This window comes from Dermacentor variabilis, chromosome 7 (assembly GCF_050947875.1).
Source record: "Dermacentor variabilis isolate Ectoservices chromosome 7, ASM5094787v1, whole genome shotgun sequence".
Lineage (NCBI taxonomy): Eukaryota > Metazoa > Arthropoda > Arachnida > Ixodida > Ixodidae > Dermacentor > Dermacentor variabilis.
In genome coordinates this window covers 99606343-99634135 of record NC_134574.1, presented here as the reverse complement: position 1 = coordinate 99634135, position 27793 = coordinate 99606343, and the positions used below count along the sequence as shown (strand labels likewise).

Here is a 27793-nt window from a genome sequence, read left to right as displayed (position 1 = left end):
AATAATTTGAGCATGGTCATCACTTCGTTAAATCAAGTTTCAACTGTACTTCATATAGCAGGAACATGGGACAGTGAGTAGCGCACTTCATTGTCCGACGAAACAGGACAGTGGAGGTGCAGGTAAGAGTGCAATGCTGTAGAAGCGATGCCAAAGACGTCGTCTTACAATAGGTATTAAAACAATGACAGTAAGTGAAGCAATAGTAGTGGTGTGGACTTAAATGCCACGAGGCCTCAGCCACAAATCTCCCTTAAGTTTCCAGAAATGGCTAAAATAGACAGCGCAGTGTAGACCTATGCACAGATTGCTCAGTGTTCTTTGGTAGTTAGTCACTCGTGTCTAAGTTAGATCGATGACTTTGCATTGTGATCCCATGAGAGCGCCGTTCATAACACACAACATAAGGAAACAAAGTCAAATAATTTTATTATGATAACTTCTTCCAAGCAATAGTATATATTAAAAGTGAGTGGGAAACAGCAAAATACGGATTCTGCTTTTGCTGCATTACTGAAGCTATATGTCTATTTCACATGTTTGGGCACTGCTAGCAGAAGCCAGAATAAACACTGGGATAACAAATTGCCATATGTGATTAGAAGTAAACAACCATTTTTGACATATGTTTTAAATGAGAGAAACACCTTGTGCAAACGAAGGTAAAAGGGCCAGGCTTCAACAACCGTCGCATGCTCGAGAACACATTCTGCACCATGTACTAGAAATGCACCATGAAGGGTTTGACATATTGGGCATAGGCACTGATGGCCTTTCTTGCATTAAAGAGGTGCCGATCTTTAAAATATAAATTAGACTGGGGAAGACAGTATTTAGCCTGGAAGTATGTACTTTGGAGAACTGAACACATTGTTTGTTCTCAAGAAATTTTGAGCTCAGCTTCCTCCTTTTAGTGCCACGGAGTCTCATCCCAGGAAAGCAATGTTCATTGACACAGGCAGCAGAGCTCAGAATAAAGTGCACAGACTTCACAAGTTCTCATAATATTTCACTTGCGCACTGCAATTAACAGTTCTGAGATCTGTGCCATGCACAGAGCAACATCAGACTAGAATGGTATTGCTCTACAAGACATTTTAGAATGACGTAGCACGGCGATGCAAGTGGACACAGAAGTTTGCATGCAGCATGTCACAGCTGTTGAGAACACCGCAGCCTTGTGCTGTATAGAAAAGAAAGCGGAATCTTTGAGCATTCTCGGTGTTCAAGCTGCAGTACTAGATTCTTATGCCTTTCCTCAAGCTTTAGAAAGAAAGAAAAACAGTGCAGACTGATGGAACAAGGCAAAGTGCTTCTCTTCATAGGCCCATTAGTTCAAGCTGTTTTCGTTCTAAACAACAACAGCAAATGCTCTTGAGGTTCCTTGAGTTTAAGCAGCAGAAATCCAGCTTGTCGGTAAATGTATTAACCTTCACGGAATACCAGCTTACTGGAGACGTGGATGGCAACAACAGAACTGGTAGTGGCATCTTGTGGTATTTTGTCCAACCACAATGCATTAGACACATTTTCATGATACGCAAGTGTTCTTATCAAAGAAAACATTTTTAAAAAGTGCTGCATGGTAAAGATTGCGTCGCTGCCGACACATTACGCCAGCAGCTAAACAGAATGCGGTTGGTTACTGCAATGATGCCACTGCATTCCATCTGGTTAAAGGCTGCGCTACCAAACTAGCCATTTACATCTCTTGTAACCCAGTATCCCACATAGGTCAGCACATTTACGTACAAGCTAAAACTTCCCATTGTCTCGAAGACCCTAAATATCCTCTCAAATATGCATTTCTTCATTCAGCAGCACAGAACCTCAATGCTCTAGATAGAAATAATGGAGCTCTACACTGAAATTCCTGCACCCAATGCAGTCTCCGCTAGTTAGACACGTATTGCTTTTGTGATCACCACATGGGACGCATGAATAACAAGCCAACGGTGAAGACATTACACTACTCCATCAAACATGAACAGGGCAATAGACTCAAAACAGTATGCATATGAGAGCGTTAAAAGTCTTTGAAGAGGTTGTATACTTCACGACAACAGACAAATTGAAAGCCCAATTCCGACTGCTACAAAATATCAGTACAGCAAGACTACAAAAAGAAAAAAATTTGGGGGGGGGGGGGGGCTGCTAAAACTAAACTGAAAAAAACAACACCAGAAGGCACTGCGACACCTCATGACTTCACGCATTTCATTACAGCCTAGGGGCAACAAGCATAAAGAATAGCACAGTATATGGGCTTGGAACAACCAAGCATGACCAAAGGAAAAATGCAAGCAAAATTGCACAACTTCCAAACTTTTACAGCAAAGAACTTCAAAGGAATTTACACAGCTATATGAAAGGCACTCAAAGAGTCATCGCGGTGCATTCAAAGTTGAGGGAACGGGGCGCAGACGTTTCATGATAAATCAATAACAATTCCTGAGAGACATCAAATCCACTCCATCACATTACCCTTGGCATTGCTTGCGGTACATTCCAGTCTCGAGCTATCGTTCGATGTAATAGCTGCAGACCTGATACTGCCATGTCACAGTGCAAATACCACACAAACCGAGGTTCAATGCATTTGTGCAGATTGAGTGGGAGCCAGCATTAGTGGACAGAATGGCTGCATGCAATACATAAAAAACACTGCATGATATTTGCATTGAGATGCAGCAACACAGTGTTAACAAACTTGCAATGGAATCAACTTTTCTGAAGATGAGTTTAGTGTTTAGAAAAAAAATTTAAGCAACACTATCTTTGCCAACGTTGGCAAGCTAGTGAAAATGACAGTATCTACCAGCTTATGCCAATGTAATGCCAATGTCATAGTCATATACAGGCTGGGTCAACACTTCGAGTTCATGGCATGGCAATGCATTGAGATAGCAGTTGCTGTTATGATCCCCAAGTGCTAGCTTCACACAGTTACTACAGGCTGTGAATATAACAACCATTTCTAGCCATTCTACCTTCCGTCACTTTCTTCAACTGTTCCGCTACTTGAGGATTTTGAATCTGCAACTTGATGCCAGTGCCACCAAGAAGCTTGTGTGCTCATAATTATGTTCCATAAAAACTCCAAAGCTATCTTAATCACATGCTTTTGGCTTCCACTCAGAGGCAAAACTGGTTATCTTTCAAGCAACTAATGATTTCACGGACATCCAAGAAGCATTATCAAAGCAAAGTGACTACATTTAAGTCAATGGGCTGGATCCAAGTGGACTGTACAGGAGTTTCTCAGATGACAGGTGGCTAGGGAAGCGCTTCTATATCAAGTAAAATCTGTGGTCTTGTTCGATGCAGTGAGAAAGTTTGCAACAGCCATTTCTGAAGAAATAGAAGGATGCAGTACACAGGCCAAATTTGCACTGATTAATCATGCCTGATGTACGAGGTGCTCTGGCACTAATCCTGTAATCTTGAAAGGCTCTCACCAGCTAAGCCAATTTGGTGCACACAAAGCCCAGCATGTTTGTCATTGACAGTCTCAAGGTTTCTGCATTGTGCAGACAAAAAAGAAATGAAGCAGATAATAATACTGCACCAGCCAAAAATAATGCATCTGCGATACCGAAGTTTCTCATGCGAAAATGTCTGCCATCTCGGAACAGTATGATTTACATGACATGTCAATCGCGATGTCGTCATGATGATGTCACATCAATCGGGATAGCATTGTGACAAAATACCACGACTGAACGTCTGACTACCGAACATTATGATAATGGTGCCTGCGTCTTGTAAGTGGGCGGTTGGAATCGGAGCTTTGGCCAATTAGCATCCGAGAACATGCTCTTTCAATTACAATAGAGCAACTGGAATTACAACTTTCATCACAGATCTTTAAGCCACATGACACTGAGAATAACATGGTGCACAGGTATACATATAGAGAACATCATGGAGGTAAGAGAAAAATGTCCAGAGGATGTCGTTCACTCTTCTTCGCTTGAGCTCGAACTGCTACTGCTGCTGCTCCACCCTTTCCAGCCGTGCTTGTGTTTGTGCTTGAACATCTTCTTGGGCTTGAGCTGCAAATAAGCAAAAAGCACACGTGTAGCTATAGATCAACATAGCTTGCAGTGGCTGTACATACTTTTGAACATACCAGATTTTTCTGCAAAGACTTTAAGCAATTTTGCAGATAGGTTAAGGTCATTGCAGAAACACCCGGTATATATAGAAGACTCCACATGCAACCGCAGGTAAAGGCTCACTGTGGTAGAGGTCCCCGAATTATATTTCGACAACTTGGGCTTCTTATCCTCCACATTTACAAACGAACCTCCCTACGGTCTTCCTCCACTCCAATGAGTTGAGCACACCGTTGCCCCACAGCTGAAGACGATGCCACACATCTCAAGAATATCCGTGGATGATCATTAAGCGCAGTGATCACTCCTGCAAAGGGATAACACTGCTATCTACTTTCTTGAGCCGAGGTGGAGTGGAGGAACGTTCTGGAATGCGTGCGTTAGATGTGTACCCTAAAGCTTGGTGCACGAGCATTTTTGTATTGTGCCCCTATTGGAACACGGCTGCTGCAAGCTGAAATAGAGCGTGCAGCAACCTCGTGGTCGGCAGTCAAACGCCACAGCCAGTGAGCCGCTGCAGCGACTGTTCTGTACACATTCCGTCACGTCATCAATTTTTAGCACTGGTGAATAACGACAAACAGTTCTCATTAACAATTAGGCCAAGACTTATGTACCAGGATACCATTATGTGCACGCTTAATACTTATGTGCACAGGCACGCTTAATTTGAAGCCTCCACTTCATTGGCTGAACGTCACAGATGACAATGCGTTCTCACGGCACACTACTCACCTTTTTTGCCAAAGCTGCACCAGCGAGCGCTGTGGCACCGACAGCCAGTCCCGTTCCGAGAGTGCCAGCACCAATGGGAAGCGGCATGCTGGACTTGGGCTTGTATCCATGAGACTGCACACATGGGAGGACAAGAAATGTGGATGTGTGGGAAAGTCCTGCGAAACGCACCCAAACTCGCACTGCAACAGCTGAGCGTCTACTTCTCATAAATTCCTTAAGTATACTAAGACTGCCAGGCGACTTTAGCAAAATGCACACAAACGCACATGGAAATAACTAAACAGGTACTTACCTAACTTCGTAACTATGCTGGTATTGTCTGGCAATGTTAAACTTTACAAAAAGAAAAGTGACATTACATGAAAGCTGCATGCCAGCACAGCTAGGCTCACTGAAGCGGCAAAGTATGAAATCTTTTTTGATACATGATTAATGAAACAGATATTGAGCATTCTTGAGATTACCGTGTGGGTAGTGGCATCTGACATATGTGTTTCTCAGTGATTCAGTGCTTCACCCATGTTGAGCCCAGTTTTTTTTTTGAATTTTCACATTCATTCAGCACGCTAAGCCTATTAGACTTACTGCGCGGTATTTGCCTTTTCCATCAGCTATCTACACGCACAGAGGGACCAAGCCAACTCGGACATCACATTGTCTCAGCATCCAAGATTTAAAAAAAACTGTTTATAAATCTTTCAGTGGTTCACTGATGCTTCAAAAGATAAGTCTTGATTTTCTTAAGCATAGGAATATACAAGAGGCTTTAATTTTTTTTTTAATGTTCATGATACTGCTGAATAGTCCCTTATTTTATCTCGCATCATGCCAGGTTGTGTGATGGCCAAGCATTCAATGCATTTTGAAGCAGCTGCCGAGTGTAGACCCCACGGAGTTTCGCCATCTGCACTTGCCATGCCGCTGACTTTAAAGATTCTTTCAAGTCTTCCTTCTCAAGCAGTGGCAACAATTTTATGCTCAACACAACAAGTGACAGCCAATGTGAAACCTGGCACTTCCATCAGTGTGCACAACCACCTTCAAGCAGTTAGTGACCGTACATTTGTAGACCACTCCAGGTCCCCGAAGTTTCAAACATAACAGCCACACATGCAAGCCAAGTGAAGAGCCAGGCAAAAACAACGAAGCAAATAGCACAGAGCTCATCTAAAAGACCACAATAGTCAAGCTCGCTGACATTTGATTGAGTCTTCAGAGGCGTTTTTTCCAACAAAACTGGCAAAATTTATTATATCAAGCTAGTTAAATGCAGATCTTTCCAAGGAGACTTGCATGGCATCGTCATAATGTGTGTACCCTGGAATGTCATGTGCATGCCTGCTTGATACTGCTAGGAAGAGCGACACCATTCGCAATTTGCACTCGTGCATGACAGTCTAGAGAAAAGACTGGGCTTCAGGACTCTAATAAAGTTTTGTAAATGAATGAATGAATGAATGAATGAATGAATGAATGAATGACAGTCTAGAGGGGAACATGTTCTTGCACCCCGGAGGAGGAGTTTGTAGACGGTCCACTTCAGCATCACAGGAGCATAGACATTACAAATGACTGATGGCACACGAGAGTGCAGCCCACCTATTGGGCGTGCAGCAACTAGCAGTTGCCAAAAAATGCGACTACTTTTAATGTCCCAGGCTGTATTGTGGGTTAACCACTGTGTGCAACATACTCTTAAATTTCACAGGATGCAACATATGTAGTTAAGAATCACTGTACAGCAGTCATCCATTAACCCGACTCCGGTTAATTCGATTTTTCTGCTAATTCGATCCAGGCCGTAGGTCCCGGCTGGCACCCGTGCATTTATATGGGACCAAACTTTCGTTATTTTGACCCTAAAATTGACCTTTGCGAGATAATCCAAACCTGACCAGTCACACGCACGCACCTGACGCCTACGCTCACCTCGACCGCCGCCCCTTTGGTGGCAGCGTCTGTCTCGGTGGAACTAAGGGCACACTTCATCTCTCATCAAAAACGCCTGTTTTCCAACCGCCCTAGGAAGATTTTCAAGCTATAAACGTAGCTCAATATGTTTGATTACGGTATTTACCCGATCCTAACGCACACCTCATATTTTAAAGGAAAACTGAATCAAAAATTGTCAGCGCGGTGCAAAAGGTGACGAAATTGAAACCAAAACCACCTTCGCAACGTTTGTTCATTTTGCCGCATAACATGAATGTATTGCGGCTAAGCTAACTTTTAAAAAAAAATGACTGTGGCGAAGCTGGCGTTAGAAAACCAGCCACCATTGTGCAATAAATTTTTTTTTTTGCTAAAAAATTGGGTGCGCTTTTTATTTCTACTTTTTTTGGAGCTTTAATGTCATTTTTATGTTAGTTCACTACTTTGGACATTTAGAAATATGGCGCGCATTTGCTTCGGAAGCGTGTTGGAACCGGGTAAATGTTACTAATCAGGTGGCTTGTTTACCGTTATTCCTGCATCTTGTTTAATTAGACCCGCGGGATAACTCAATCGATTTCGTGGGTTCTATCAGGGTCGAATTTAAGGAAGTCAACTGAATTGTAATAAACATTCCTTGTTGCAACGTTGTTCCGGCTACTCATCTTGTTCAATGCATGTGAGCACCTACTTCTAAGGAAATACCGGTAACCCATGAGAAGAGTACACGGCAATAAATTCATTTCATTATGTTTCACTCCTGCCAATTTTCTCTTTAATATGTGCTGATGCTCTCAAGTGCAGTAAGGCCAGAGTGTGGCATCTGAACTTCTCAATGCTGTACAAGAGAAAAGACAGCACATTTTTCGAAAGGGAGTATTCGACAACATTGGTGAGTACACATCAAAGGGTGTCAGGCATGCCATTGCATAGTACAGGAATTACAGTTGTTTACCTTGTAGGCACTAAAGGTGCTTCCAAATTAGTACCCACAGCAAGTAACCCATGCGAGTATTGACTGGGCACAGCTCATGTCAACAGCTGTCAGTCAATCCAAAAACAACAAAGTTAGAACAAAGTTTGAGTGCTGCACAGAATTCAAGAAAGACAGAAGTAATGAAGAAAGACACAGGTACACCCCGGAGGCTCAGTACATAAGCAGGCTACATACAGCATGCACGCCAGCAACCGAGGCGACAAGGACAGGTACGGTTAGAACAAGTCGTGCTTGGTGACAGCTGGTCATTGCGTGATATTAGTGACATGTCAGCCACAGCTGAAGTCAGCGAGGACCAGCAGCCTAGTGGCTGCTGGTCTAGAGCGCAGTCGGCGATATGTAGGTGAGCCACCTTGTGATGAAGGCCCGAACCCAGGGCGGCTCCCGCCACAGCTGGCACGAAGCCCTTCTTGTGACCCTGGCACGAGAACACAATGGTCAAACAACACATAGACACACACGACAACCATTGCCAGTCTTTTTCTTAGAAACAAACACATTTACAGGCATTAGGTACATTGGATGCTTGAAACTGCCATAAATTAACAAACTGCACAAACAGATGCACAAACCACTTGAATATAAGAGCCCAATCTCGCAAACACATTCCTAGTTAACATGTTCGCCCAGTTATAACATAGAGGCCCAGTCCACACGATGCTACTATCATGTCAAGTGTGTTTACACAATACATGTCTTTTCGGCTACCATGTTCTAGTCATAGTTCAGTGAAACATGTTTTAAAGAGGGTTCATAGGCTTGCCACTGTGCACACACTTTTGACAGATGGTGTTCACTGTGCATGACATGAAGCAAGAGGCATAAATTTGCAATTCACTTTACTTATTTCAAAATGCAAATGTAGAATGTTTCTCCTCAATAATCATTGCAAATTTCTGCTTTTTTTTTTTCCTCATGGGATGCATCCCATTCCACAGGCATTGTGTGCAGAACAACCAATCAAGTCGAAGAAAGGATGAAGAGCAACAAAACTGCAGACATGTCAAATGCAGATGCATTTTGCTGAACAGCTGCACACCGCACACATGCGTTAACAAATGCTACTGCATGCGAACTCTTTCAAATGGAAACCAAATGGCAAAAATCTTTTTGCGAGAAATCCTTACTTCAACAATGTTTTTTGTGAAGGAAGAGAGTGCATCCTGTGGAAAGAAAGGGACACACGTGGACAAGCGAGGTCACAGTTATTTTCCCCCGCACTCAGCACGAAGAATTGGATGCTAGCATTGGTGTCAACATATCACTGACATCATGTGCTGTGTTAACTGAAATAAACGCGCCATTTCCATACCTGCCAACCTGTGAACATTAAAATTCGTAAAAATACTCACAAACATGACGAACGTAATGGGGTGAGGACAGAGGAGAAAAGTGCAGCATGCGTTGTGTTTATTTTTGCCCTCGGTACACACCTTTCATGGGACACTTGCTTGCTCTAGTTATGATTATATTATATGATCATCAGGATCACTCACATCCCAAAAAAAATTATTTCTTTTGCAAGTCTTTTTTTTTTACCGTTTTTAAAGGCTTAAACATTTTTGCAAACATAATCTACTTTTTGTAAAACTTGACATAGACATTCACAAAATCACAGAACAAGCCCGGATTCGTAAACATTACTAGAAATTTGGGAGAGTTGGCAGGCATGCATTTCACAAATTATGCCAGAGCTGCATGACCATCAGAACAAGGAACTATTATCTAGACACATGTAGAGTCGACCACAAAAGTTTACAGACCACGGGATCTCAGAAAAAGTTGAAAAAACATTTCTGCAGCCTCACAGTGCAGCCTGGTATTCGTATTTCAAACCTCTACTAGTATATGCAAACAACGTTGTGGTGTATGGTTTTACTGGCTACTTAACAGGCTGCTTGAAAATTCATTTTCTGAAATCCCGTGCTTTGTTAAATTTTGTGGTCGTCTGTACACAGGTGCTTGCAGAGTTATACAGAAAGAACAGCTGCTTTATTCCTAATCCTGTGTTATCACTTAGTGCAATTCGTTGGAAACGGCGGAAATCTGCTACTTCATCTGCAGCAAGGCACACCAATACATCCTTGCCAGATGCCCTCTCTACCCTCACTCTCGGAAGGGGAGGTCTCCCAAATGGGACCGCCCAAATCTCCAAACACCTGAAGAAGGTGCCAGAGTTGACTGACCGGAGCAGAAGCAGTGGGAATCGGCATCTTCCAAGAACCACGACCAGAGAACAGCAAGCGACTATGGATGCAGGAGGCTGCAGCACTAAGCAGAGGTGAATGGTAACCCTGCTTCTTGCTAGCCTGCCTCCTGCCCGTTTATCAAGCATCCCAAAAGCTAGCTCATCTCGTTGGGAAGACCCAATAAACTATTGGCTCTGTCTGGCTATCACTGTGTGTGTGTGCCGTCTCTGAGCCTGCACGTGCCAATGTGCCTCAGTAGCACACCAGTCAGAAGCACCGAAGTACGTGTGTGCACTTGGAGGCCAGACAGCGCCCGTAGCGCCTAGACCGCAGCACCATATACCGAGTGGAACCCGCTTAGTTTAAGCAAGACCGACCCAATCTTGTGCAATCATGTGGGGAGGGGGCAAAAAACACGGTGCTTCTGTTTTCAACACAAGACCACCTTTGCCGATCTGCCTTCCTGTGCACCTTTGTTCAATTCCATTTCTTATTACACATATAAGCAGGTTAAAGTACAGCAAAACTTGCAGAGAATTTCGCTGCGAACACACAGTGTTATTCAAACACCTTTCCACCCTGTGCACAGCTGAAAGCAATGCAGTGAGTTGGTACCAAAGACAGTAATACTGATTACATATAGCATTCACATGGGAAATCCAAGAATTGCGTAATGAACCTGTAACAGCAAGCTATTCACTAGGCAAATACGAGCTGGGCTTGGGCATCACCGACTTGAAACAGAGCACGGCACAGTTCTTACAATGGGCCTATGCGTTACACTGATGAGACAATGAAACATCTGCACATGCAATCAAAATTTTACGGTACACAGCACAGACCACAGACGGAGGAGCAAACAGTGCCAACAAGCAAAGTCAAGTCAAGAGTGCAGCAGCAAATTTCCCTCAGAGGGAACCAGTACTTGCTTGTTAAACAACCAGCATCAGTAGTTTGTCCGCCAGAAGCCTAATTCCACTGCTGACACGCATCTGAGGGTACCCGTGATTTGTTGTCCTCGAATACCCAGTACTTCCCAAGTCCTTTCAGCCAATTAGCATTAGCGTATGTAGCCTTTCAGACATTCCAGGACAACAAATCAAAGATATGCCCAGAACATGCTGCTCGGCAAGGATCGCACCACTATTAAGACACACACCCAGCTACCACGCGTCCAATTTGCCTAACACACCTAGCACCAACTAAGTGCTTGTGCCATCCCTGCAGTGCGTACCCTCCTGCCATCTCTTAATCTCCAGCCTGCACTGCAATGGTTCTCCACAAGTCGAACGATGCATACTTGCCCAATCAATTTTCCTCCCAGCATCCACGCCACCAGTTACCGTCTCTTTTTATCTTTTCTGGCTGAGTGAGCCCAGTTAAAGCGTGCCCCGCATTTACTGCCAAGACGCAGCAAAACCTTAAGCATCTTTGAGAGACTCGATGTAGCGTGCTGCCACACACTAAAACAGTTGCACCCTTTTGGGTGTATATTTGCCACACAACAATAACCATCTTTTGTCTTGCCCGCATTTCCTTTCCTTAATGCTGCAAGCCCGGTGATTCCAAGTCATAAACGGCATGAGCATTATCAGCATGACAGAGCATTCTCGACAGGAAAGTAACGAGCGCAGCGTTTTCAAGAGAGGAAATGCGGGCAAGACAGATGACGATCATCGTTGTGTGGCAAATATACACCCCAAAGGGTGTAAACTTTTTTTAGAGCGCAGTGTGGCAGTGCAAACAGGCAGTGCGCTGTACCAATGTAGAAGGAACTTCTCCTTGATATCGCCAAAATTTGGGCTTGCTGTTTGATCACCTTGAAGTTCGAACAGTGCCAAACAGTACGAGAACAGAAAAGGACATGCTTTTCTGTACTTTTCTTTTGTACCCATCCTTACCTTGTTTGGCACTGTTGAAACTTCAACATCTTCCCCTGCATCCTCCATCTGTCGCTGGCTACAAATTCTAACACAGACGTTGTCACAAGTGGGTATTTGCAAGCACAAAGAAGAGGAGTGAAAGGAGTGTATCTACCATCCCATGCTTGAGGAGCGAAGAGCCCGCGAGAGCAGCAGCGCCGGCTGCCAGTCCGGCTCCCAAGCCAGTTCCCAAGCCGGAGCTGTGCTTCTGGTCTGCAGGATATGGCTACAGGGCCAATTAAGCACATAGAGGTGGGAATGCGCAACAGAGACCAGGTGTACCGTACTTACTTGAATATTAGGATACATTTTTTTCTCCATAAATACTGTCAATAATCAGTCAAAATAAGTGCAAGGAATAATCACTTACTAATCACTATGCTTTTTTTTTTCCAAGAGACATAATTATGTCTGAATGACCTTATTACGACTAGCATAAGGTCGCCCTGCATCTGTGCTCAACCTATATTCGAGCGAGTACGGCTGTCAGAGTAGGAAAGAGACTGCACAGTGAATAGCACACACAAAGACAGTGCACAGAAAAGATACGAAAACATGGTACTCCAACAACAACACGAAGACATTTGTTTCTATGTCACATATTTCAAAGAAACATGATAGGATGTTGTGAAAGTGCTTTTTAATGAACTTGTAGGCACGCTTAACTTCAGCACAGTGAGGAGCATGTCGTTAAGCACTGCCTAAATAGTAGAGCAGCTATCCGGAAACAATTCATGCTGACAATGTTCAAATGTGAAATAGCTCTGCAACTAGGCCTGACAGGTCATAGTCACATATACCCCCAAAAAAACGAGTCAGCAGAAATTTCAATTAAATTGGATGAAGCAATTAACAGTTACAGAATGTTTGCCCTCCATTTCTGCCTTCACTCTGAGAGGTGAGCTTAGGCAAAAGCACTGTAATGAGACACTCTGGTCCCTCTGTCTTTGTAGCCAACATCTAGGTGCAACAAGCAGACGCCCACCGGGAAACAGGAAAGGCAAACCACATCCAAATGAGAATGGCTCAATAGCATGAGCTGCTTATGCAAAGATTCGGAAATAAACTAATCACCCTACAAGTTTTCCGAAATGCAGCATCATCGCACAGATATATCCATGACCCCATTGAGTGAAGCTTTTAGTGCACAAGACGAGTCGTACCAACAAGCCCAAACAGCCGCACTAATAACCCCAATATTTTTCTTGATTTAACAAAACAATTTGAAGATTCACTTGCACTTATCATGACTGAAGTTCAACTGTGCAAAACCAGGGGATAACACATGTGCTGCTTCGTCGCTTGTTGCCGCCATCAATGTGGAGAGCCCATGGGTTCCGTCGAGACAACTAATGGACACCAGCTTTCAGGGGGCAACACGGCAGGAGACATGCACAACTGGCACCAACATAACTATTTGCACATGGAAGGCATCCTTGAGGCTAACTAGTAGCCGGCCACTACTAGACACAGCTGCAGAATATATCTCAACGAGCAGGCCTCTGCATACTCACAACGTACTGCACTCCTGGGCCGTGTGCTGGGTAACCACCCCCTCCAGGGTATGCGGGCTGCATACCAGCTGTAGGTGGGTAGTAACCGCCACCTGGTGGAGGTGGGTAGCCTGCCTGCGGAGGGTACGGTGCGCCGAACCTTGTGTCACCATAGGGAGACACCCGGCCAGACGGAGGTGCCACTGGCATGGGCATGGGCATGCCGGGTCCTAGTGGCATCTGCCAGAGGAAGAAGTTTGATGCTGCCTCTCAGGTGATGAAATCGAGCACAAGGTACAGTGACAGATTGAGGCAGGCTTTAGTCATCTGGCAGAGCAAAGCACCTTATTTCTTTTAAAAAGTGAGAAACAGCCCTGTAACTTGCTGCTGCTGGTAGTTCTAACTCACTCGGTCAATTCTCATTCAATTACTGATTTGAAGCTATGACAGTTCCAGGTCCAGATCCCCACTGTAGCTATACAAGGTGAGGCAGAGAAGAGAACCAAAAGCCGGCGCTTAACATTTTTTTTACTCAACCTTTGCGATGTTACTTGTGTGCGTGTCCCGTGTCACCACGCTTCTTTCTTTTCATCTTTAGCCACTGCCTAGCAGTGGCTACTATAGATGGATTGATTGATTGACTGATTTTATAACCACAAAGAAATACAGGAGCTATGACAGACGCTGTGGTAGGGGGCTCTGGATTAGTTTGCATCATGTGGAGTTCCTAAAAAAACCAAGGCACGCAAATTGTTTTTTCATTCTATCCGCCATCAGAATGCGGCCGCCATTGCAAGGAACCGTCGACTTTGTCCCCAGCAGCAGAACACCATAGCGACTGACGTAGCTGAGCTTAACCATGTGGTAATGCACTTTAAATCTTCAATAAGCACAGCGCGATGGTCCTTCCACGAAGACTACTTGCACGCTCCCGCAACATGTTAACACTTCTCTGACCTACTCCGAAAGCAAGAGCCACTGCAGTAATGAGAAGCCGTAGATTTATTTTTTTTAACGGCCGATAATTCTGTGAAGTACAGCAAAGCATATAGCAATCACATGAAGACCCTACTGAACGCACATTCTCAAGTTTGGCAGCCAGCAAACTTACGTGCAAGATGTGGCGCATAAATAGATGCAACATATATTTTCAAGCCAACTGCGACAATAAGGCAAGAAATGCTACAGAAACTTGAAGAAATTACACGGTGCAACGTTTTGCTGTAACATAGTTTTTTAGCTCCTGCACCATCAAGAATGAAGCACAGACTGCCATTTTGCATTTCCAGATTTGCACCAAAGTCCTGTACAAATTATAAAGTAAGTGTAATTTATTTTAATCCCACATAGTCAGACATGTCATAGCTGAAACACTTGATTTCACACCTCCAAGCTCTAAATTAAGTATGAGAAAGTTAAAGAAATGCAGAAGTTTTTGATATGCCGGGGGAAGTCTTCTGTTGTAAGTAGTTAAGAAAACCAATGAATAATTAATTGTTATACTGATTAATTATGTATGCAAACAACACTTTATTGATGTTTTATTTATTCTTTTTGGGAGGTGTTGTACAAATGTATTCTCCTTGATCAGAAGTAAAGGTACACAAGTTTTTTTTAATTTTCCTGCACACTGAATGGTGTTTCAATTTTGTGGGGTAAGCAGTTCAACATCTTCAGTCTACAGCTGACCTTATTCTACACACACAGATTATAACACTGCAGGCACTACTCTATACCACAAGATGCAATCCTTACCACCGGTGCCTGTGGTTGGAGAAAAAAATATGACATAATGTAAATATTTATGTGAATAACTTCAATGCATCTAGTTTTCGTTTTAAGAACATAGCTCATAATGTGACATGAAAGCAAAAAATTAACAGAGCCAGCAATGGGTAACAAAAGCACTGCAAAATATTTACTGCTAGCAATCTTCTTTTCTTTGCACTTCACCAACCAAACCAAAACAAGCACATCACTAATTTAAAATGCATTCTGTATGGCCAATGGCATCAACACACGTTGCACTCACAAACTAACGCAACAATGCTCATGGTGCCTTTGTGTCTTACTAAACAAAGGCACTGATAAGATGGTTAACTAAGCAAATTAAATGCCATCCCTACAACTGACAAAACCTTTATTGACAATGGCAAAGTGTGCTGCGTTTACAAAAGCAAACTAGACCTAGGACAGAAATAAACTAGCAGCAAGGAAAAACAGGAAGGGAAGCAATGCAAGAGGTACTGACTGAACAAACAGGCACACACTTGCCGGTTACAGGAGTTTTCTTATTTAGCCAAGGGTGACCATCCTTGCACTGCAACATTTCTACAGCTACATTTTCTTTAAAGAGCTCTTAATTTATGTTACCAGCATTTCTTACCGATGGGATTCCCTCGAACTGAACCAAGCTGATAGTCGTGTCACCGTCCATGGTGAGGTGAGTGACTCGCTGAATCGGAATGCGGTGCCAGAACTCTGTGTAGTGCTTGCCATTGATGGCAATCTGCATAGCAACGGTTTGGCTACATCAGAACCCAAAATGAACTGCATTCTCATCAGCACAGGAAATCATCTGTTTGTTTCCTTTACGTGTGTCCTGCCTGACAGGCAAAGAACACAATTGATTGATTGATTGATTGATTGATTGATTGATTGATTGATTGATTGATTGATTGATTGATTGATTGATTGATTGATTGATTGATTGATTGATTGATTGATTGAAACTTTATTTGGAAGGGTGGCCTTAAGAGGAGGCTATACCTTGCCAACCTTTATTTCAACTACATGTGAGATGCAAAAGCTTTCTCATTGGAAAACTGATGAACCAATTTGAGCAAAATTTGTGGCGTTTAAAAGAGTCCTGAAGCACCCCTCGGGATAAATGAAAAATCCACAGTCCGCAGATAGCATACGCTGTTGTGAACATCTCAGCCAAGTTTTGCAGTCACGTGCAGTGCAGCAATCTCGCACGCGGAATGCGAAGTCACCTTTTTTTCAAGCGTGCTCTTTTCAACAGAAGCCTGCTCCTCACTCTTTTCCGGACTCTTTATTTTGTAATATAGCAGATTTACATATGTGGCTGCTATTGGCCAACAGATGACATCAATCAAGAAGGCTGTTTGGATCAGTGCACTTTGTTTCTACTGTCGCTGCGCATATTTATTGACACAGTTTAATAAACAGGCTGATGTAAGCAAAAATCTGCTTTCAAATTTCTACAATAATGTCGTGCTTCCAGAAGAAGCTGACTATCATCTAATAACACTCGGCCATGGCTGCCTGCGTAGAGATTAAGCTTTGGCCACCCTGCTTATCAATATCGCAGCCATTGGGTCACGCTAATTTCGACTTGTTTTGAACACTCACCTAGCCTCGAACTGCACAATACTTCATGTCAGATCACACGCATGCTTGCCCGGGCACACTCACTTCTGGCCCCTCCTGGTTAGACACTTTGGCAGATTTCGCTTCGTATTTAGCTATCGACAGCACTTCAATATATGCAAGTTGGATATGGCTACTATCCGGCAGTCAAGTTGGTGCAGGACAAAGCCGGTCTGCACCATGTTGCACGGCCAGATTGGAGCATACGAGCACGACTGCGCACTCAAGCCCTGTCTTGCACAAAGCATGTGCCTAGTTACTACAGTCGCGTGTATTTGCGGTTTCCTACGCAGCGTAGATACCACGGACACCGCATGGTGCCGCAACGAGTACGCTGGCTACGTGCACTGCAGCTCGCTGAAGACAAATGCATTTGGTACGTCATAGGCGCCAAAATGGGAAGTGGTGGCGTCTTCGTGAACACAAAAATCAATTTTGAACTGCTGCCCATGGTGGCGCCACGGCTCGTGCCAAGGAGCGTGGTGGGCATGCCCCATTCCGCCATAGCCTTCGGAGTGCCAATAATTGAAGCAGGAGCGGAAGCACTGCATAGGGGACGTTTGATTGCCAATAACTCCACTTCTGCTGAACGTATGGAAGTACATTCTGCAGCAAAGTATTTCTGAAACAGTGTATTTTAACTTCAAATCCATTTCTCGACTTCGATAATATGGCACAGGGCCTCTTAAGAGAAGAATCTGACTTCTATCAACATATGGAAACAAAATTTTGAGGTAGGGCCTCAAATTTTTAAGGAGAATTGCCCAAAATCGGTAATTTAAAATAAACAGAGAAGCTGGAGAACAAAGTTCACAAATTTGTAACTCTGCACAAAAAGCAGATATTGCAATTCTGCAAACTAGATCTCTCAGAGCATCTGAAACAGACAAATTTTACAAACATGTTCACACCTTAAGAGGAAGCTTTAGCTCGGGTGCCTCTAACTAAATACATGTAAAAGGAGAATTTTTCTCGGCAGCCACTGCACTAAATTTGCTGAGGTTTGTTGCATTTAAAAGAAAACTTAAATTCTAGTGACTGTTGGTTTCGAGGTTTTCATTTAGGTCGTTAATTTTTAATGAAAAATTTGCAAAAATCTAAAATTTTCAGAAAACGAATTCATCAAGTTTAAAACTCTGTAACTGAACAACAAAAAGATATCACAATTCTGTTATTTGCATTTCATAGGACATCTAAAGCAGACAGAATTAATATGTTACACATGAATCTTAAAAAATCTAGTAATATGGAAATACAGCTTTTGCAGAACCCTTGTACACAACATAACGAATTCACGTAAGATGAAAATTGACAACCGCACTGAATGTTCCAATAGATGTACTTTACAGAACCGCGATATCTGTTATTGATGCAGAGCTATTAATTTGTAAACTTTGTGCTTCTATTTTATTTTTTTAAATTTCAAATTTTTTACAAATTTTTAAATGAAATTCAGGAAGTAAATCGGAATTCCGCTTTCAATGGTTACTAGAATTTAACTTTCTCAGATGCAACAAATTTCATTAAAATTGGTCCAGAGGTTATCTCAGGAAAGCGCTTCTACGTTTTACATGTATTTGAATAGGCCGCGTCAAGAGTTGGGCGCGAGTTAAAGCTTTTTCTTAAATGAAACTTATAATTCTTACCCGGGTATTGTAAGAGTCCAACTTGCGAACTAGTTATATATTTGCAAGTGGTGTATAACAGTTGTGTCCCCTTAAGATGTCCACACCAACATGTTTCTACTGCTACTAATAATTGACTACATGTCATGCATTATCACACTGGAGGGATTTGCACGGGAAGACAGGCAAGAAATACAACTTAATTTCTTGCCTGTCAAAAAAATGCAACTTCACATGGGTGCACTTCTGCCACTAAAAAAATTACAGCCAAATGGCAGTTATGTGAAAACACGGTTGGAAATTGTTAGAAACCAGTGACGTGGCTGAAAATAAATTCCCTGCTCCCCCCAGTTACTCCAATTACTTTCTTCAGTTACTTTCTCCGCATACCCGGAGGTGCTGCCTTCAGAGTCAAACTGCAGAATTTCAAAGAAAAATGGTCTTTTCATATTCATAACATGCCAGTCAGTAACAAGAACCAACTTGAAATGTGATTACGTCTCTTACTGCATTTCGGTCCGAGAAGGATATGAATATTTTTGTCACTTCGAAGAAGCATCGAAATCTCACTTTGAAAAGATAATACCAAGCTGCCTGCCAAGTTACCTTGTACTGGTCATGTTCAACGAGCACCAAGAGCTCGAAGCTCTGGCCTGCGACGAGCGGGAATGGGTCACCGTGCGACTCTTCGGGTCCCCACTGTTGGGCTTGGATCGAGTTGCGGACAATGCGCGGTGGTGGCGAGAAGACGGGACTCAGGTGAAGTGCGATGTCGTCGCGTGGGTGCACATTGGGCCCGCACTGCAGGTTGACGGCGAAGCTGCAAGAGTGTCAGTGGGCAAGAATGGACTGCTGTGCCCCCAAGTACTGGCAGGGAATCGGTTGTGAGCGTTATTTCTCCCGTAAGGCGGCACAATCATTCTTTTGGTACAGAACAAGTAAGCTTCACTAACTGACTCATGGAGTCTGATGTCCTGTGTGTAGCACAGGTTCTACGAGATGCTACTGTGGCAGGTTTCCCATTAATTCTGACCACATGGCTTTCGTTATTTCCTGTCTTGTAGGTTTTTTTTTTTTGCACGTTAAGCAAAGGTCCAAACTCTTTAAACAATAAAAGAAGGATCTGGAAGGCATAGGAGCACCCTACGTCATTTACTATAATGCTTGTATACACGAGCAAGTTTTGGTTTTGGTAGCCTAAAGGTGGATGCGTCATGACATCATGACACATAGGCTCGCTCGGTTCTTGTGATCGCTGCAGCTGGCATGTTAGCGCATCGAGAAGAAATGCGTGAAACATTCTTGCTCACTTTTTTTTTTTTAACAATTTCATAACACCTATCATTATATTGCAACACAACATCAGGAAGACTTGCTCTTTGTCATGCCATTGCAGTGGTGCCGATGACGCCCCAAGTTTAGCATCTTGCAGGTCATCTTAGTGTCAGATTAGAAGGTCATATGTTTCTCAACCTTCACAATAGCTAAACGTGTGGCAGGGTTTCTACAACTTGCAAAGTATGCATCAATATTCCTTTATTTATTGCACCCTACACCTTTATTACACCCTTTATTTCGTGTGCCCAACACCTTTATGTTTCTTCTATCTAGAGCACGGTATACACGCAATATTACGTTCCATCTCTACTAGGATGCGGCCGGTAATCAAGCCCAAAAACTCTCACAGCAGAGTAATATAGACACAAAGAGCAGGGGCTGTTTTTTCTATACATTTCATTATTCATTATTCTCATGCTCCCTCAATGGCTCCAACGCCACCTGGGCACCACGCGCCAAGCGGCCAATCTCGGCGATGACATTGTCCAAGCTGTGTGCGAGCCACATCCGAGCCAGTGAGAAAACGTACAAAGGAATGAATAGCAAAACAGATTGTTAGAAAACACAGCCCCAACACCACTATTTTACTAAGAGGATGCCTTACCTTAGGTCCAACTCCAATATCGCTATTCAAGCATATTAGAAACACAGATATGTTCTCCTTGAGTAACTATAAACAAATTTGAATAAAATTTGAAGCATCTTAGAGAGACAGCTAAACTCAACCAACTGTTGGAAACTGAACATTGATTTGGGACTGCAATTTTTGTTTCATGGAATTGTAACAGCTTGGTAAACTAAAAAAAATATACAAAGCACCAAGCATCAATAATGTTACCACAATTAGTAGTTAGACCCAAGTTGGAAGTTACCACCTGTGTTTTCTTTGATGTTCCTCTTTCCGTTTCCTTCCATTAGGGGCAAACATGCCCTTTGCTGTAATGCTGGGGAAATCTTATTCAACCTGTAATTTCACGATTTGATGTCTACCATTAAGTACTGTATGTTTTGCTATCAAAAACTATGATCATGTGGCTAGTTTGTGTAGGTACACACTTTTATACAGTTATGCGCACATTAGTGAGCTTGACTATGGTGTTATGTGTATAGACAGTGTGTGTATCTCCTTGTGCACTTGGTCAGGGACAGTGATCGAGTGCGGCATTTGTCAGTAGGTGCCTATAGTTCACTGTATTATTTCGTGAACATTCCTCATCCTCTCCCCTAGTTTCCTATCGCTTACTAATGCATGCTGCAACCAAATACTAGATACAGGCTCCAACAAGGAGTGCAAACTTACAAAAAAACGTATCTCAATTGATACGGCTCGCTTTTTGTTTTGTTTTTCTCTCTTACAGCTACATCAGCACATTTCACAAAGAACCATATGTCGGAGGAAACACACACCAAACTAAGCAAATTAGTCTTGCAAAAAGCAATTTATAAGAATCTGGATTTGTGCTTAAAAAAAAGAAAAGTGTTTTGTGGATTGCAAAACACTGGTATCAGTGTTTGCAGTCCACAAAACATAAGGACAAACACAAGGAATTAAGGAATGTATGTACACACCATCTTGCAGAGTGGTGAGGCGTTCCCTGGATGCGAATGAGGGTGCCAATGGAGAGCACACCTCCCGGAATGGGTCCAACGTAAGGGAGGGGCTGAAAACATTGCAAGTCATGTACATGTCATATAAGTGTCATTCCAGCTACTGATGGCACATTTAAACCAGACATGACTGCATGGCGTAGGAATGATCATGCAGTGCACTCAAACTGAATGCTTTAAGGTGACAAGATAAAGTCAAGGGTGTGGGTTCGTCTCCCACAGGCGGTGTGTTGTATATTTTTTTTCGTCCATTTTCACTTTCCTTTACCTTATTATTTCTATACTTCGATAAAAAACCATACGATTTTCATACATACAAACTTTCTGGGTTCATTGAGTGTCGGTTTAAGAAATTGCGACTGTTTTTTCTAATTCAGCGGGTGTGAGATGGTACAGGAACGGACGTTAACGATTTGTCATTTGAAAAGTAATGTTGCACAACTGACACGTTCATTTTGAGTGAAATATGTGATTCCCGACTACTTGCCTGATATTTCGAAGTGTGTTGGCAGAACTGCCAAAACAATTCGAATCGGAAAGTAAACCGGCCGTATTCTAAATCAGGCCTTCACAAATACAACAGCGAATTTAAAATTATATGACACACACAACGTGTGCAACTGGACAGTTCTTACGTCATACCTACATGAAAGACAGTATGAACATTTATTCTGAGAATATACCTCAATTAATACTCGAATATCTCGAGTGGCGCCAGATTAGATTTCTCCGGCGTGCTGCGAGGTTCATTCACACAGGTATTAACCTGCGATTGGTACATTACAGGTACAGAACGAGCACTAATCTGCCACTTTACCTCCCAAACAGTGTCAACGACCGCGCTGAGATCATCAAATCAGAAAAACATCAGTGAAACGGCTTCCACACGTACAGACAGCTGTACCAAAGAGGCTGTCCGGACATGTCGCGTTTGATATGACGTTTTCTGATGACTAGGCATCAACGCTACACGCCCAAACAACAGCGCGAGACGCGGTGAGCGCACACAGTGGGAAATGTTAGTACGAGGACCCCCCAGAAGCCGTGCCCGATGCCCACTCAAGCAAATGCGCATGTGGCATTCCATATATAGGCAATACCGCAGTGTCGCCATGTTCAGACAAATCTTACCGGGTTGTAGATGGGAGAAGTCATTTCTAATGTTCCTAACGATCGACTACTAAACCAACAGACACTAGGACACGAACACCGGGAGGTAGAGGGCCATTATACGTCAAGTCGACAACTTTTACACCACACTTGCACCCGAAACCGTAAGTGAAATGCGACTCACTTCCGCCCACTCACTTCATTGTTAGCAGGCGATCCTCTCTGTAAGGCGGTCGTTAGCGGTTTTCTATGACATGTCTCCTTCGCCGGTACAAATGCATTTGAGTATTGTATTAGCAAGGCATATTATAATTGCACTTGATAACGAGTACATCAAGCGATGGTTATATTGCACGAATTCGGATAGCCCGTAGAGTTTCATACAATGATCACTATACACTCTAAAACTAAATTACACCCTTCGGGTCGTACACTCTAACAACAGTTTACACCCTTTGGCTTGCCCCTTCTGCCACACAAAAATAATCGTCATCTGCCTTGATGCGTTTCCTTTCTTTATCGCTGCAAGCCCGGAACTTTCCAGTGACGAACGGCACGCGCGTTATCAGAAGGGGCACTCCAAAGGGTGTAAACTGTTCTTAGAGTGTATGCTGATAACGCGCGTGCCATTCGTCACTGGAAAGTTCCGGGCTTGCAGCGATAAAGAAAGGAAACGCATCAAGGCAGATGACGATTATTTTTGTGTGGCAGAAGGGGCAAGCCAAAGGGTGTAAACTGTTCTTAGAGTGTATCTTGCCACACGACAATAAACGTTATATGTCTTGTCCGCATTTCCTTTCTTCAACGCTGCGATCCCGATACTTCTCAGTAACGAACGGCATGCACGTTATCAGCATGACATAGCATTCCCGACCGGAAAGCAGCTGGCGCGGCGTTTCCAAGAAAGGAAACGCAAGCAAGCTTGCCCAGTGACGATTATTGTTGTGTGGCAGATATGCACGCCAAAGGGTGTACCTTTGTCTAGAAGTGTACACCTTTTGCCACACAACGATAATCATCATCTGTCTTGTCCGCATTTCCGTTCTCCAACGCGGCGAGCCCGGTACTTCCCAGCAACGAACGGCATGCGCATTATCAGCATGACATATCATTCCCGACAGGAAAGTAACGAGCGCAGCGTTTTCCAGAAAGGAAATACGGGCAAGGCAGATGACGATTATTGTTGCGTGGTAACTATGCACTCCAAAGGGTGTAAACTTTTCTTATAGTGTTGTTGTGTGGCAGAGATACAACCCCCAAGGGGTGTAAATTTGCCTTAGAGTACTGTACATAGCATTTCCGACAGAAAAGTAGCCGGCGCGGCGTTTTCAAGAAAGGAAACGCAAGCAAGGCAGATGACGATTATTGCTGTGTGGCAGAGGTACACCCCCAGGGGTGTAACTTTGCCTACACTCTTAGGCTCGCAGCGTTAAAGAAACGCAAGCAAGGCAGATGACGATTATTGTTGTGCTGTAGATATACAGCCCAAAGCGTGCGACCGTTTTAAGAGTGTACACTCTAAAAACAGTTGCACCCTTTGAAGTGTACGTTTGCCACACAACAATATAATCGTCATCTGTCTTGTCCGCATTTCCGTTCTCCAACGCGGCGAGCCCGGTACTTTCCAGTAACGAACAACATGCGCGTTATCAGCATGACATAGCATTCCCGACAGGAAAGTAACGAGCGCAGCATTTTCAAGGAAATGTGGGCAAGACAGATGACGATTCTTGTTGTGTGGCAAATATACACTCCAAAGGGTGTAAACATTTTTACACTCTTAAAACGGTTGCACTCTTTGGGGTGTGTATTTGTCCCACAACAATAATCGTCATCTGCCTTGCTGGCGTTTCCTTTCTTGAAAACTCGGCGCTCGCTACTTTCCTGTCGAGAATGCTGCGTCACACTGATAACGCGCATGTCGTTCGTGACCGGGAAGTACCGGGCTCGCAGCGTTAAAGAAAGGAAACGCGAGCAAGACAGATGACGATTATTGTTGTGGGACAAGATAGGCCCCAAAGGGTGTAAATATTCATGAGAGTGTAGGTAAAGTTACACCCTTATGGGTGTATCTTTGCCACACAGCAATAATCAGCTGTCTTGCCCGCATTTCCTTTCATGAAAACGCTGCGCTCGTTACTTTCCCATTGGGAATGCTATGCCATGCTGATAACGCGCATGCCGTTCGTTACTGGAAAATACTGGACTCGCCGCGTTAAAGAAAGGAAATGCGGACAAGACAGATGACGATTATATTGTCTGCACTCTAAGAAAAGTTTGCACCCTTTGGAGTGTATGTCTGCCACACAACAATAATCGTCGTCTGCCTTGATGCGTTTCCTTTCTTGAAAATGCTGCGCCCGCTAATTTCCTGTCGGAAATGCTATGTCATGCTGATAACGCGCATGCCGTTCGGTACTGGAAAATACCGGGCTCGCAGCGTTAAAGAAAGGAAACGCGTCAAGGCAGACGACGATTATTGTTGTGTGGCAGATATACACCCCAAAGCGTGCAACTGTTTTTAGGGTGCACCACGAGCGTCTCATTTCGGGAATCGCGAGCCGTCTGTGCGCAGGCGCAAGTACAAGCGGGTCTCGACATATAGAGTTTCGTACAATTGCAGGAAACTCTATGGGTCTCGACACAAGACGTTCATTAGAGGGATTGCCAACCGTTTCTGTGCAGGCACAAGTAAGAGCGCGCGCAAGAGAGAAAATCTGGGGGCTTCCAACCTTCCAAAGTTTTACCCAGGGTGCAGTATGTTGCAGATAAGTGCACTGTTGCGTATACGGGTCCTTGTATTAAATATGTGCAGTTGGCATCAAAAGTTTGCAGACCACAGGATCTCAGAAAAATGTGAAATATCTTCGCAGCCTGTCCATGAAGCCAGGTCTGGTTTTCAACTTCTGCTAGGATATGCAAACAACACATTTCTGCAGGGCTTTGCAGGCTACAGTCATATGCTGCTTAGAATAGGTTGCACAAACACTTATACCATACAGCAGCGCCCAGTGAACAACAATAGTGCATTGTTCTGTGCATGGACAGTTTGCGAAAGGGTTAGCTTTGGCTGTTTGAGCTTCTGACAATGCACATGCAGCAACTTTGTAAAAGTGCTTTATCTCTGGACAAGTTCTGAGAGCCTTTTCCAAGCACTGTTCAAGCAAGCGTGTCATCACTCAAGCATTAGTGTCTTTTAGTCTGAACAGCACTTCATTGCTACATTGATAATAGGAACATCTTGAAACACACTACTAAATGGGGCAGCGCATCCAGCTGATCCATGTTTAACGAAAAAAAGAACTGAAATCACTGCTGCGCTAAATGCATCTTTTTGTGAGGACTGAGGCTCCACCATTGTCCTTTTGACTTTCAAGATACCTCTGGCCTCGCACTGTTTTCAATGAGCATTAAAAAAAAATGAGCCCACAATTTGCAAGCTTCCCCACCACCTACTGCACAAGCAGAAAAAAAATTAACCATTTTGCATAACATACACAGAAAGCAGTAGCACCAACTCGTATTTAGTTCACTGTATTGTAGGACATAAGATAATTTTAAAACATTAATTGTGGGGCTCGACTTCCCAGAAACTCAGACGAGACACGGCTTGGTGGAGGGGCTTCAGATTCTGACCATCTGGAGTTCCTCAACGTGCACCAAAATCCCGGTACACGGGAGTGTTTTTGCATTCCACCCACACTGCTCCGAATGTTGCCACTGCAGCACCTTGTGCGCAGTAGCAGAATGCCATCACGACTGCAGCAGGTCAGACTAAAATAAGAAAGAAAGATGTAGCAGGTAATTCAGAATATTTCGAAGAGTGCTGGCTGGGGCCACCTGTTGGAGCTGGAGCCACCTGTAACACAGGTGATGTCAGCTTTAGCTATCTAATGTCAGCTCTACCTGACTAGTTTGATCATGTCCAGAAGTTGGCGACATCGAACCTTCCTTAGCCATGAATTAATGAACCAGGCATTTAGCAGTCAGATACTTCCTGTTGGATGTCAGAAGCAAATGGCCGGCAATGTTTTTCATATCTTCCGACATTAATCCGACAGCCCACCTTGAAAATAGTTAAGGCGGAATTTAGTTAACAGATTACTCTGGAAAGTCATGCATTTTTATGCTCAAAACGTAGGAAAAAATGTGAAGGACACTTAAGCTTCGCCTTTAAGAGTGGAACGCGATAGCCTTCAAAGATCCCCGAGTGCTTCTCACGCTTCCAGGCAACTGCAGCTTATGTAACCATGTTTACCGGGAAACGCTGGCGGCGTACACTATGTGCGAAGGCAGGCTTTGTGTGTGTGTGTTTTTATGGTGTGCAAGGAACCGCGGGAGCCACGCCACTCCTACTAAGGCAGACCTCAAACGGCAGCTGGAAAACGCCATCACATCAAAAGGGGTTTGTGTTTGAGTCTCCACGTAACAGAATTATGTTTTCTCATGTATTCAAATTACAATCCGACGCTATCATGTCTGTAGGTCGTGTGCAAGTCGTAATTTACTATTTTCTACGTATTTTACCACGATAATTCAATTCGTTCAGTGCGCCACATGGAGGGCTTGCATGGTTGGGTATACGTGGGTCGAAACTGTTTTTGCCGAAGCGACGTCCGACGCCCGACGCCGGATTTTCTGCGATCGCGTTAAAACTGCCGAGTGCCCGCGAGCAACGTTGTGTTTTAACTGTCACTGAGACACTGAACTCCGAGCCCTCAGAGCTGACTGCCTGTCCAGAAGCCACACTTGCAATTCAGCTACAGCCCAGACACATGAGACGCTAAGCTAGTATTCGCGCGCTTATTGTTGAGCACACTGGACCACATGTCAACGTAGTGAAACGGACAGTGGGTACCGCCCCCCTCCCCCCCACCCCTGTTACAGAGACACGCACACACACTTCTTTGGTTCACAGCACAATTTCTTGATGACTAGAACGGCAGCATTGACACATTCTACAGTCCGACGGTCAGCAAAAGACCAGCGGTGGTAACAATGCACACGTTCCCAAGGGCGCTGCTAACGGGAGGAATCAATCCAAACAACCAGCGTGCCACTGAAGGATCGTGTCACCGGCCCGTCCACGGTAGTCCACATACGCGCTCTATTAAAAATAATTCGGAAGAAAATTGTTTCGGGAGCGGGCTCAGGACCTTGGAATCACTGCTTCTTCTTTCGAACACCATCGTGAGTCCTTTTCCTGTCGCTTTTATCGGCAGCGATCTTCCGCTCGTCCTTTCGGTCCCGTGACGGCTTGTTCGCGCGGTCATCAGAAAACGTGGTCGACTTGCCGTAACTGCCCACTGGGCGGCTGTGCTCCTTGGGCA

The 27793-nt window shown here is 43.9% G+C and overlaps 1 protein-coding gene across 4 annotated transcripts; it reads right to left on the bottom strand.

The window, feature by feature from the left end:
* Positions 1-404: 404 nt before the first annotated feature.
* On the bottom strand, positions 405-22670 carry LOC142587687 (uncharacterized). Of its 4 annotated transcripts, none has more exons than XM_075698863.1 (9): positions 22485-22670; positions 21315-21406; positions 19014-19227; positions 15776-15898; positions 13411-13629; positions 12012-12122; positions 8138-8203; positions 4854-4967; positions 405-4055 (listed from the first exon to the last, which is right to left on the bottom strand). In XM_075698863.1, the coding sequence occupies exons 1-9, from the start codon at positions 22506-22508 to the stop codon at positions 3960-3962; spliced, it is 1059 nt and encodes a 352-aa protein (XP_075554978.1). In that variant the 5' UTR covers positions 22509-22670; the 3' UTR covers positions 405-3959. The 4 variants fall into 4 exon arrangements, with proteins under 4 accessions (XP_075554978.1, XP_075554974.1, XP_075554975.1 ...); XM_075698859.1 differs by lacking the exon at positions 22485-22670 and adding an exon at positions 22246-22393; XM_075698860.1 differs by lacking the exons at positions 8138-8203; positions 22485-22670 and adding an exon at positions 22246-22389.
* Positions 22671-27793: the final 5123 nt, after the last annotated feature.